General features: G+C 39.7%; 1 protein-coding gene across 2 annotated transcripts in view; it reads left to right on the top strand.

Moving 5' to 3' along the window:
• Positions 1–12,807, top strand: part of EGF (epidermal growth factor) — a 55,354-nt gene that overhangs the window by 26,509 nt on the left and 16,038 nt on the right. For both annotated transcript variants that reach the window (XM_068187398.1, XM_068187399.1), the window contains exons 10-17: positions 252–377; positions 1,372–1,508; positions 3,410–3,558; positions 5,311–5,415; positions 7,123–7,346; positions 10,672–10,839; positions 11,579–11,728; positions 12,187–12,333. In XM_068187398.1, coding sequence (XP_068043499.1) covers positions 252–377; positions 1,372–1,508; positions 3,410–3,558; positions 5,311–5,415; positions 7,123–7,346; positions 10,672–10,839; positions 11,579–11,728; positions 12,187–12,333 — 1,206 coding nt within the window. The remainder of the gene's footprint in view (positions 1–251; positions 378–1,371; positions 1,509–3,409; positions 3,559–5,310; positions 5,416–7,122; positions 7,347–10,671; positions 10,840–11,578; positions 11,729–12,186; positions 12,334–12,807) is intronic.

Genomic DNA, 12,807 nt, shown 5'->3' with positions numbered 1-12,807 from the left:
TGTGTTTCAACACAACATCCTGTGTTGTAAGTTTTCAGGAAAACTCTGGAACAAATTACTACTAATTTGTTTTCACTTCACTAGGCTTCTGCTTTCAGCAGAAAGCCTTTTGGTAAATCTACAGTCACTGAGATGATTTGCACTGTAGACTTCCTGAGCAGAATGAACAATTCTCTTATACCTCTGATTTTGTTGTATTTTATTTTTTTTTTAGAACGGCACAGTAAAATTTTACAAATGCTCTGTTTAAGGTTGCACATCTCCAGATAATGGTGGCTGCAGTCAGATATGCACTTCTTTAAGCCCATCCTCCTGGGAGTGTGCTTGTTTTCCTGGATATAGGCTTCAGCGAGACAGAAAGCACTGCACTGCTATAGGTTGGTGTCTTGGTATGCCTGCATATTTCTGCCAATAAAAGCAAACTTTTTTGAATTCTTTAAGGTGGATCAACTGGGATCCCTTTTTGCACTGATTTTAGATTACTTTGTGAAACTTGGAAAGTATCAGTTGTTAGGAAAGACAAGCTATTTTGGAAATAAACCAGAACAAGTGCCAGTATATGGTTCTGTCTCCTTCACAGAAAGTTCAATCTGTGATCTCCAGCGTTTCACTCCAGGCTCCCATATTGTGGATGTCTGTCCTGCAGTACTCAAAGTTTTGTGCCTTCACATAAATATGGACATAGTTCCTGCACAGTGTTACAGAACTGGGGCTGGAATCTCTGTATTTGGTGAATGGGATAGGGAATAGTCTATTAAAGGACTTTCCATACAAGGATATTTCTCCCTCACTGGCCCCAGGAAGCTGAGGTGTTTGGTGTGCACTTTTGGATTCCAGACCCTTCTGTTCCTTCTGAGAAAAGGGCAGAGTCTGGTGATCAGCAAGGTATAAGCAATTGCCAAAGAGAGAGGAGGAAAAGAAGTTTTTGATTTGTGCCTGAAATAAGGGGAAAGCTGTGTGGGTGGTTTCTTTTTTTTTCTTTTTTTTTTTTTTGGAGGACAGTATCTTTCTTGCTTTTATTACAAAAGACTTCTCCATAGGCAAAATTCAAGTTATTCTGGCATTTATAGTGATGCTGTGAAATATAGAGAGATGATTGCCTCCAAGCTAAGCCACTCAGTTTGAAATGCAGCAGGACTAGTGACTCCTTTTGTCAAAAATGTTGAGGCAGATACTGTAAACTTATATTCATATTTTTCTTTAATTTCTTAGGCAAGTGGAGTGTAGGAAAATTGCTGTAATTTCTTTTTGCCTTTGTTTCTCATTTTGTCTTTTACTGTTACTTATTTCAACGCTACTTAGGTAGTACTACAAGTTAGAGATCGCTTTGAAATTAATGCAACTAACATACTGGCAAATTTTAATCGACAGGTCCTAAGCCATTTTTGTTATTTGCAAATGGCCAAGATATCCGCCAGATCAGTTTTGATGGAACAGATTACACAAGTTTACTTGACTGGCAGATGGGAGTAGTCTTAGCACTGGACTCTGACCCCGTGGAAAATAAGGTAAGGCATTAAAAATGAGAGGATTCTGGAGTGTTGCAAGGACAAAAGGATTGAGCTTTCATGTGCCTTAACCTTTTCTCTGTCAGTGATCTGGATTATGCATTATGCTGCTCGTTGTTCTGTCGCCTGTCTAGGAGCACAACTGGTATAGGCTGCCGAACATTAGTTGAAGAGTTTCATCCTTTAAGTATTTCTTTTTTGTACATTGAAAATGATAGTTCACAGAGAATTTGGATGTGTAAATTCACTTCAGGCATGATTTCAATTTTAAAGAACTTTTGTGTGAGTTTTCTCCATTAAGACTGCAGTATTGTTTTCTGGAAATATATTGTGGGGTTTTTCCACTGTGTAGTGGTACAAACAAAAGTATCTTTTATTCTATCCAGCTAAATCTGTATGATCCCTACTAAATGTTGGAGTAATCTTAACAAGAATTGTTTCCCATGTCCTGATATCATTAAGCAAAACTGCTGAATGCTCACAGAGTCTATTGCTCTTCCAAAATGTGCTCCTCACATACTAGATAGTGCTGTTGGAAACAGGAATCTTCTCTGTATAAAGACCTGTTTGTCTGTGTAGCCACATCCTAATGTCCTACTCCTTGCCTGCAGAGTTGGGAAGAACAGGAGTTCAGCTGTGCCTTGCTAACTCTTTAGCAAGTTATATAAGTTTATAATATAAGTTATATTTTCCCATGGAGAGACTTATTTACACTGTAAAAGTGTTGCAAAGAAATACTGGATAGTACAGTGAAAGCTGATGAGGAGCTCAGTTAAGTTGTTGGAAGTATCTCAAGGCCCAGATGGACCCAGCTAAACAAATGTGAATATTACCAGATCTGCATTTACAGGAGGAGCACTTCAGGCACTTCTGGAACATCTCCACTTGCTCCCAAAATAGGGTTCTGCTGAAGAGTCAGCAGTTGCCCTGTACTGTGCCAAGTGTGGATCAGCTGTGCCAGTGACTCTGGTGTGCACCTGGGATCCCCTCCTGTGGTGTTAGGTGGCAGTACAGAGATGGGGGGACATGCAGGGGGGCAGCCAGGCTGCAGGAGCCTGGTCATGTCAGCTGAGTGGCAAGGCAGCACCCCTTTGTGCTCCCAGAGTGTAGAATTAGCTGTGCTAAGGCTAGAGGCTCCCTCCTGTTGTGTTTGACCTCATGGTCAGCATCAAAGCAAAGTTATTTGTTTTGCTGTTACAATTTCCAAAGAAAGCCTCAGCACTACTTTTCATATGGTTGTGCCATACAGTGTTTGTATCCTCTGGTATTGGAATGCAAGACAAAGTTTACACATCCTTGGAAAATGCAAACATAGTTTCCCTACCAGAAAGAACTTTTCTTTTGACCCCAAACTAAGAAACCTCTTCTGGAAATGTTGGAGCCTTACAGAATAGACACCTAGTAAAAAATTAAGATAGCTGCAGGATAAAAGAGTGGAAAAAAATAGAAGTAAATTTTATAACTCCTTTTTCCCTTCCCAGCTCCTTGATATACATAGAGTGCTACTATCTTCTCCACACTTCTCCCTTTTCAACATGAGCAGCCAGTGAAATGACAACGTGCTTCTTACTGCCTGTTCCTACTTTTGATTCCTCAGCTATGCTTCATGTGAAGTAGCTGCTGGCTGAAACAAAACTACAGGATATTCAGAGGGCTGTATGTAGGGCAACGAGGATTTACAGCTAAGCACAAGCTGCCTGTAGAAGTCATCCTGGTTGAAGGATAAATGCCTTTTTATTTGATCAGGGATCACGGGTTACCTGTGCAGCCTTTTGTGAATAAGCAGTTTAGGGAATTTTCCAGATGAAAAAGGTATTTTAGAAATGGAGTTACTAAACAGAGGAGGTAGAATAGAAAGTGAGATGTGAACTAATGGCACCTTGTCTGTTATTTATTCACAGATCTACTTTGCCCACACTGCCTTGAAATGGATAGAACGAGCTAATCTGGATGGTTCAGATCGTGAAAAGGTTGTTCATGGAGCTATAGATACACCCGAAGGCCTTGCTGTGGACTGGATTAACCGTAAATTGTACTGGACAGACAGAGGGTACATGCTCCACAGTACATTTATGTTGAAGCATGCCATAAAATATTTGGAATAAATGACTGGTGATGCAGAAATAGCTGAGATATCATTCTAATTCAGTAGTGCTTCACATTCTGATTGGGTAGTTTTAGTCTCAAGTATATAATTTGGAAGGTTCTTTAAAACTAAAATGCTGGAAGTTCACTTGCAGTCTGCTACTGTATTTTTATCTTTGTCTTTCCAAGAAGCAAGGGTTTGGACTCAGTTGCAAGGAATCTAAAGCATGCACTGCATATATACATATAGGTATGTGCACATGTGCATGTGAATATATTTCCTTACACTGTTTATTATATACATGCACTGCATGTGAGTGTGTGTGTATAGGTATATCTTTGTGTTTCTTTACCTGTATATATACACTTACACATATATACATATAAGAAAGAATATTACTGTATTGATTACATCATGGGTAGAAGTCAGTGCTGTTGACAGCTAGAATCATGTTATTGCAGAGTCTTTGTCAATTACCTCTGATAAAAGAGGAATGACTGCTGCCAGACAATGTGACCACCTTTCAGCTGATACCTAAGCTTATATGCAGAGGGAAACTAAACTAAGCCTTGACGAAAAGGCAGTTTCAGATCACAACAGATAGGGAAGCCTCCTTGAAGAGTGGTCATGAGCTTTCAATATGATCCATAATTCATTAGTCAATAGAAAGTAATTTTGAGTGTTTAGACCACCCTCCTTCTCCATTTAAAATATTCTGCTAGTCCACTTCCTTGCTTTTGGGTATAATATTGTCACATGACTGAGCTGCTGTAGAAATATGCCAGTGTTTCTTGTCAAATGGGAGATTATGGTACTTCTCTCCATAAGACAGGAGTCCAGGGGGAATATGAGAATTTGAACCTGTGACTTCCTTCTCACCCACTGCATTTACCTGATTATATTTCACATTTGCAGGAATATATTTCTCCTTCCATCTCTGTTGGGCCTCTTTTTGAAGGTTCAAAGAGGTGTGGTAGGCTGTAGGCTTGCTTGCAGGTAGAGGCTGATATTTGTTTGGGAAGACGAATGTTGCAGCAATAAAATCAGTTTTCTAGAAAAAAGGTGAATTGAAAGATTGGCAGTGTAGATTCTATACTTGACTTGGCCACAGATTTTATGAGTAATCTTAAGAACTTTACCCTTCATTCTTTCCTGCAAAATAGATGTAATATATATATATTACATATATATATATATATATATCTATCTATATATATAGATATATATATATATATAGATATAGATATAGATATATATAGATATAGATATATATATATCTATATATATATAGATGTAATGACCAGTGATTTCTGGATGAAAAATTCTATGTAAAAGTACTGTTTAAAAAAATTCTTTGCACATTTGGTAATGGTATTCAGTTAGGAGCGGGTTTTTCTCCTGACTCATTTAAAGCTAGCATTTATCTATTAGTGATCATACTTGCAATTCATTATTCATCCAAAGAAGGAGAACTTCATGTCTTCTGCAGACCAGCTGGTATTTTATCATCATGCCCTGGAGCAGATAATGAAGCTGTAACATGAATTACTTGTTGATAAAACAACTAGACATCCCACATCAGCAGGATTACTTCCCATCGCTGTGAAATTATTTATTGCAGCTAAACTAAAGCAATGCAAAATCTTAGTACATTCAGCCCAAGAAGGTAATTAAAAAGATGGCAGGGAGGACCTAACAGTGCTCTGTGTGTTGCAGGAAGGTGTGCATTGAAAGGAGCAATCTGAATGGAATGCAAAGAAAAATGATCATCTGGGAGGATCTCTCCCAGCCCCGAGGAATTGCCATTCACCCATTTGCTAAGTAAGGAGTGATAAACACAATAAATCATGTAATTCTTGTGGATGATTTTTAAAAATGAGTGTGCAAGCTTTGCCCTTTTGGCAGTCAAAATATACATTAGTCTCATGCTGGGTTAGTCATTGCCTTGCAGAGCTGTGTGAACTGTAATGTTTTATTGCAGGGTTTCTTTCATGAGCTGGGTCATGTTCATTTCTCATATAGATTTTAGAAGAAAGTAATTGGAGCATTAATGATACTGTATGCAGTTTAAGCCAAAGATAAGCATGAGCAACTGAGGTCACTGACAGCTGTAGGTGCCACACTGCAAACTTGGATGGTTCCATATCTAGTAGTGTGAAGAAGGTAATTACTTTTAACCAGCAGTGCTTACAAAACTGCCTTTTTTATCTTTACTCCATGTTTCAGTTTCAGAGGAAACTAAGCCTAATTTACTGTTCTGGAGATTTTTTGCTTTAAATGCACCTTGTATCTTCTTAACTAATGTTGAAATGATCCCATGTGTTTAAACTCTTGCTGAAATTCTGGCTGTTTCAATCAATGGCAAAGTCCCATAGATTTTTAGTCAATATGCTTGTAGCAGGATCATTTTAAATCTGGTTCTTTAAATTTTGTTTTGATGCTCATATCCTGCTATAACTAAGTACTGATGAATCAGAAAGAAGCAGGTTTGGGAGGGTGTTTTGCTAGCTTTCCTCTGCCTGTAAAAGACCTGAAAGAATCTTTCAGTAAAGGTTGAATACTATAGAGACATTTTGCAGGAATACTTTGAAGAAAGGTAGGTTCTGCCAGATTGTTTAGTAGCATTATTGGTAGAGACAAAGCATGCAAGGGGAAAGGGAGGAAGAAAGATCATTAAAAGCTTCTTCCTTTTTAGAAAGTTAATGGTGAAAGGATGAACAAGCATTATGGCAATGTCCATAGTTGTAAATATTAAAGAGGGATGTGAAACACAATTAGATATTTTGAAAATACTGATCCTTGCATTAGTTAGAGCAAAACTACTTGTGTAACTAAAGCTAAGTGAATCCCTGGGTTATTTCAGTAAACCTGACAGAGGCAACTTATGGTTGGGAAGATGAGCCCAAACTTCAGACATTATTTGCAATTATAGCTATCCCCATTTTGAGTTGCCTTCTATCACTGTCTGTTCATTGAAAACTGCTAAACACTCAGTGAGTAACACACAGGACTCTAGAGGGAGACCCTGAGAATCATGATTTTATTAAAGGAAGAAGGATTCTGGACCTGGTGTATTTTTTTTTAAACAACCTGCCTACTCTTGCTTGCTTTCCATGGGTAATGAGTAATTTTAGTTTCATTTGTTTCTTGTTGTATCCCTCTTTAGACAAGGGTCTGGCTAATGCATCATTTTCTGTTTTCTGGTTTTGCTAAACACCATCAGCTGTCACATGGAAAATCAAAAAGCTACGAAGAGCTGTGGCAGTTAACAGTCAGGAGTTGTTTTCCAAAGGTTTCATGCCAGTGAACAGGGTGAGGATTGTGCATAAGTCCCAGTGTAATCACCTGGAGTCTTATGGCAGGCGTGAAAAGATCAGCAGCCAATATGTTTGCTTGAAGCGTGCACTTCTTCTCCTGTGGGCCATGGCTGTATTGCTCTGATCTGACCTTTCTGCTTTGAAAGAACTCCATGCAGAGGAGGACAAACATTTACTTACTGACTTCCTGTATTCATTTTGTTTTCTGAAGGAGATTATTCTGGACTGACATGGGGGTCAATCCGCGGATTGACAGCTCTTCATTAGAAGGCTTCGATCGCCGGGTCGTAGCCAGCACTGGCCTGGTGTGGCCCAGTGGAATAGCTCTCGACTACTTGGATGACAAACTGTATTGGTGTGATGCTAAACAGGCTGTGGTTGAGAGCGCAAACCTGGATGGTTCTGGTCGTCGAATTCTTGCACAGAATGATGTAGGTGAGGCTTTGGGGTTGATAATTACCTACTGCTGTTTGTCCATGTGTATGTGTATCTGCATATGTGCATGAAAACTACTGGCCAGCTGCTGTGCTATATATCCCATGCTATGTTGAGGTTAATGACAGCACTTAAGTTCTTCATTCTATTACCCAGCTGACTTTTATTCATTTTAACAAAAGCATGTCTTTCTAACACTCTCTGCTTTTATGAACAAGTCACTTTGCATTGCACAGAGAAATCCTCTGCCTTCACAAAAAATGAAAAGAATAAAAAAAATTTAAATGTGGTTTTCTTTTTCCATGCATGGCTGCTTAGTTTAATTCAGGTTTTGCTGTGTTGATTGCATCAGTGAGTTATATTGGCATAAGAAGAAAGGGAATTAATCTGAGTTTTTAAGGTCCTTGAACAGCAAACCTGTATCTGCAATGTTGAGCACCGGAAGGATTCTAAACACACAACAGATACCAAATGAAAAATGATTTTACAATGTGCTGGTAGTTTTTATGGCTAAGATTTCTACTGCTTGACACATAACTGTGTTGTTCTGGAGCAAGAGAACAGAGGCGTTAACAACAAGGAACTGATGTTGTACCACGTCCAAAGTAAACCATGTGTTTAAGAATCTTGTACATGGCAAATTAATTTCTGGAGAGGACAATTCCTTTTGATCATGGGATCTCTCTGGGGACCATTTTGTAGGTGTGCATACAAGACATGGGCAGAGTGAGGACTCATAGCTCAATACCATGACTGCCGTGGGTAACTTTAAGGTTACTCTGTTGAGCAGCCTCTGTTCTAGTCTGCACTCTGGGAAGGCTTGTGTTCATCACCTAAGCCAGATGCCCTCCCAGTCCTTTGGAGATGAGTGAAGTGAGGTCCTGGAGGAATTAGTGTCCTTCAGTTTATAAGACATCAAAAGGCCCAAGGAGAGACACTTTCCAGCCTTCTCTCTTCCCTTTGCTCCCGTGGCAACTGCCTCCGCCAGGAATGGGGAAGATCTGCAAAGGAGGACCTTGAAATCTGATCAGAGTTTCATTTTGTTTCTCCACAAGGAGTAAGACAGTGTCTTACAGGGAGAAAACAGAGAAGGAGAGCTAGAAGCACTATAGGAACATGGATTATGAGAAAAGAGAAGTGATACACCTGTTTGGAGGTGAGAGAAAAGGACATGAACATCTGTATGTGAGGAAGTGAAAGAGCTGAAGACCTGTAGAGAAGCATGAAGAGAGAGAGCATGAGAGCTGAAGACCTGAATTTAAGAGAAGCATGTCCTGATAATTTGCTAATGCTGTTAGTGAAGACTGGAATTCAGGTTTTGTTGTTGAACAGCTGTACACTGGAGGGCGGGAAGGTGGCACCTCTTCATAGGTGCTCTGCTGTAACATGAATTTTTATAACAGCAGCTCCCTCTAGTGCCCCTGTACTGAGAGCTCATTCAGTAGAGCTGCGTGCCAAACAGGTAAATTATTTCTGCTCTTCCATCTAATCCCATTTTCAGCTGTAAGTAACACAGCCCATAATAAGCTGCCCAAGGCAAGGAAGAACACAACTATCCCTTTTGTTTGTGCAGTGGGTCGCATTTATACTGTTCCTGTTGTCTCCATTGACTGACACTACGCTTCTGATTTTAATCCTTAATATATTTGCAAAATAAGAGGTTAATAAATTGCTGGTCAAAACAGAATGCTGTTTATGAATAGTGCAAACTACAGCTCCTCAAACTGTGAGGAAATGTTTGGTTGGGGACAGTATCTAGATCTTGGTCTAGTAGTTCAAATTTAATGGGAAGATAAGGTAAGAATCAAGATCAGTGATTAAGCATGGGTCAGTAGAGGTAGTTAGCTGCCAATAATACACTCTTCAAATAACACTAAAGAACACTTATACAGTGTCTTAGAATTTTTTTTTCCAGGACTGTTTTTTTTCAGTTTATTTGTGAGGTGAATTTATCAATACATACTCCTTTCCCAAGGTTCTAATTGTTATCTGTATTGGTTATCTCTTGTTTATTTTCTTGCCTTTGATTTTTAATTTTTTTTTTTTTTAAGAAAATACATGTTGAGATCCCAATTTCATTACTGAAATTGAACACTACCTAGTTGAGGTCTACATCAAGAAGCAAAAGCACAGACCATAAAAATCATGTGCTTAAAAAAACATACCTTTCAGAGGGGCTCAGACTGCAATGGTAGAGTGCAGTGCCACTGAGGCTCAAAGGACCACAACAAAGCAAACCTGCTTCAGCCAGGAAGCATCCACTCTGAAGCCAATTGTACATCCATGGAAGAATAGCATCCATGGGAGAATAGCACCTTCCATTGCAAAAAGCTTGCCCAAAGGCTACCTTGAAAGCAGGAGATTCCTATGCATAGTCCCATATGAACTAATAACAATTTTCTATCATGAGAGATTAGAAAGAGTCAGAATAATTTTGTAAAGATCTTTATGTCTGCCATTATTTATATGAAATTGTCCTTTGGATTCTGAATTGCTGTGCTTATGTCTGGAAGTCAAACTAGGGATCTGAGTTTTCCTAGTGCAGATAATGTTATGCTACCAAGGAAAAGTTCCTGTGCTCTGAACTTGGGGTGGAATTTCTTGCAGCTACTCTTAGTCCTGGAATTGCTAGGTGCCTGGTTGAAGCTGATGTCTAGGATCCTGTTGTCATCAGTGAAAAGAGAGGAAGTTACCTGGATGACCTATTGCCTCCTGTGGTTTATGTTAGCTGGTCATATGCCCCTCTGCATTGCACTTGCATGTACTCTGGGCGCTTGCAGAGGCTGCACACTGGCGTTGGGGCCCTACCAGGAGTCGGTGGCTGCAGTGTCTGTAGCTCCCAGGCTGCCCCGTGCCAGGATGCTTATGCAGGATGACACATGCCATGAGCTCCTTTCCTCCTTCTATTGTGAAGGCTGCAAAAGGGGCTGTGGCACCTCAGCAGCTCTCTGCCCAGGCCATGCAGTGGCAGAGGAGGGAGGTACTCTAGTTCTGAAAGGCCGGTCCCAAGGCTGCCTCAAGAAATGATGATGTGTGAGGTAGAAGCATCTTGTGAGCTAGATCTGGTTGGAAGTCACCAGAAGTATAGAGCGTGTACTGAGCCAGGCATGTGTCACAGCCTCCTTTGCTAAGAGCACAAGTAACCTGTGTCCCTGGTCCATTGTCCACGGACACATATCCCTCTCCATGGGAAATCAAAGTGGAGCACTGGCTATAGCTAGGCCCCTGTGTTAAAAGTTGATCTATATGCAGACAATGCTTCCCTTTACAGGGTTTCTTGTGTGTGTTCTACAGATGTGGAAATGATAAACCTAATGTCTTTTAGGCCACCCTTTTGCTGTAGCGGTGTTTGAGGACCACCTGTGGTTTTCTGACTGGGCTAGGCCATCACTAGTGAGGGTGGACAAGAAGACCGGCCAAAACAGGGTACGTCTTCGAGGCAGCATGCTGAGACCCTCATCAGTGGTTGTAGTTCATCCTTTGGCGAAACCAGGTACACTGCAAAAAATCAAGCAGTCATTCCCTTCCAGCCTCCTCTTGTTCACTGATACCAGTAGAATAGATGTCCTTGGATAGAGGATTATCTTCTCAGAAATAGGCTCTTTAAAAAGCCTTGCATAGTCAGACTGGCATTTATTGAAAACATCATCTGGGCATGTGTCTCAGGAACGCTGACAGATTTATGTTCATGCCCAAGAATAGATGCTGATCAATTGCCATGAGGCTACCGCAGTCTTTTAATTCCTATTTATCCTAGTCTATTAGCACCGCCCCCACACCAATAATAACAAATGACATGGGGAAAGATTTTGTGAGATTTATTAGTTTTTGATCAAATAATTTGATTTTCCATTGGGAACAATCTCCCTGTAAGCAGAAATGAATAGTGTAATAGACCAGGATTGAGAGAAGGTAATCACAGGTTCTTTATGTCCTTGAAATATTTGGACTCTAAATATCAAAGGAGGAACAATAAAAGAAATTTAAAAATGTGGTACCTGCGTTAAATACATAGTACATGAATCTTTTTTCCTGACAGGGGCTAGGTGATAATATCTATGTTTTACTATATGCATTTGTTGTTTAAAAAAAACAAAAACAAACAAACAAACAAACAAAACCATAGCTTTTGTCAGTCCTTATTTTTTTTCCAACTGCTTCAACTCTGCATGTCTAAACAGAGATGTTGACTGAAGAAGCAGCTTGTTAATTTTCCTATTTTTCTTCATTAGGGGCAAATCCTTGCCTTTATGAGAATGGAGGCTGTGATCAGATCTGTGAAAACAGTTTTGGAATTGTCCACTGCAAGTGCCATCCAGGATTTGGGAAAACTCAAAATGGAAAATCCTGTCATGCTCTGGATTCTTCCAACTCAACAGCAGGTATAGTCCTCCAGTTCCCAAAAAGACTCCCCTCAAACCCTTGAGGATCCTGACAGGTGGCACTGGAAAAATTCACCCTGCTCTGACATAAGGAATGATGATTTCTCTGAAGAATGAAAGTGCTGGAATGCTCTCCTTGGGACAACAAGACAACAGACATGTTGTCTGACCACTATAATTTTTCCCTTGGCATTTTAGCAGTGAAAAAAGAGTGTGCAGTGCTGACAAGTATTGTGAACAACGAGTCACATTCCTTGTCTTCTGTATTTGAGAAAACTCACCAGTGAGTGCTTTTAGGAATAATTTGATGTCAGAAAGAGGTTAGTCTGGGAGGATACTGATGGTTATTTTAAAAGGAAACCACTATGATTATTGGAAAATAGACAAGTGTTTGAAAATCACATGGCTATTTCAGTAGATTTAAATAGTCCATGTCATTTTTTTCTCGTCTTTATCAGGAAGTGCCTCTGTGCACAAGGAAGTAATGCCAGTGCCACCACCAGAGACTGTACTCCAGAGCACACAGAGCACTGGGATTTTTAAGGATGCAGACAATGGAGAAAAGCAGAAAATAATTTTTTTTACGGCTGAAATCATGGTATCAGGTATAGTGTGATGGTTATCTTCCTTATGCTTACTCTGAGGCTCTGAACAGCCTCAAAGCCTCAGGTTTATAGAGCAGAAAGAAGTAATAGACCTTAAAGAAAGAGAGGTTCATTGTTGAGACTGGTGGTATTCTTGCTCTTTATCTTCTAACAAGAACTTGGGTCTGTGCAATTATTCCAGGTAGGACTGCTTGCTTTGTTTGTGTCTATATTCCTTGGCTACATCAACAAAAATTGGTAATGTTATCCTGGTCTCGAGAACAAATATTTCTAATTTGGAACAGTTGAGAAAGTCTCTCCCTTAGGTCTTTAAGTATATTTCATTCCTCTAAAAAAAGTTAAAATAAACCCATTGAATTCTACATATCTCTGATGACATTAGAGCATTAACTTTTGCAATAGGTTTTAATAAAATATTCAGAAATCCTGATACTAAATGACATGTCAACTCCATCTAGACAAAGAACAGCTGCA

This window comes from Anomalospiza imberbis, chromosome 4, assembly GCF_031753505.1.
Source record: "Anomalospiza imberbis isolate Cuckoo-Finch-1a 21T00152 chromosome 4, ASM3175350v1, whole genome shotgun sequence".
In the NCBI taxonomy this organism is placed as follows: domain Eukaryota; kingdom Metazoa; phylum Chordata; class Aves; order Passeriformes; family Viduidae; genus Anomalospiza; species Anomalospiza imberbis.
This window is presented reverse-complemented; position numbering and strand designations above follow the sequence as displayed.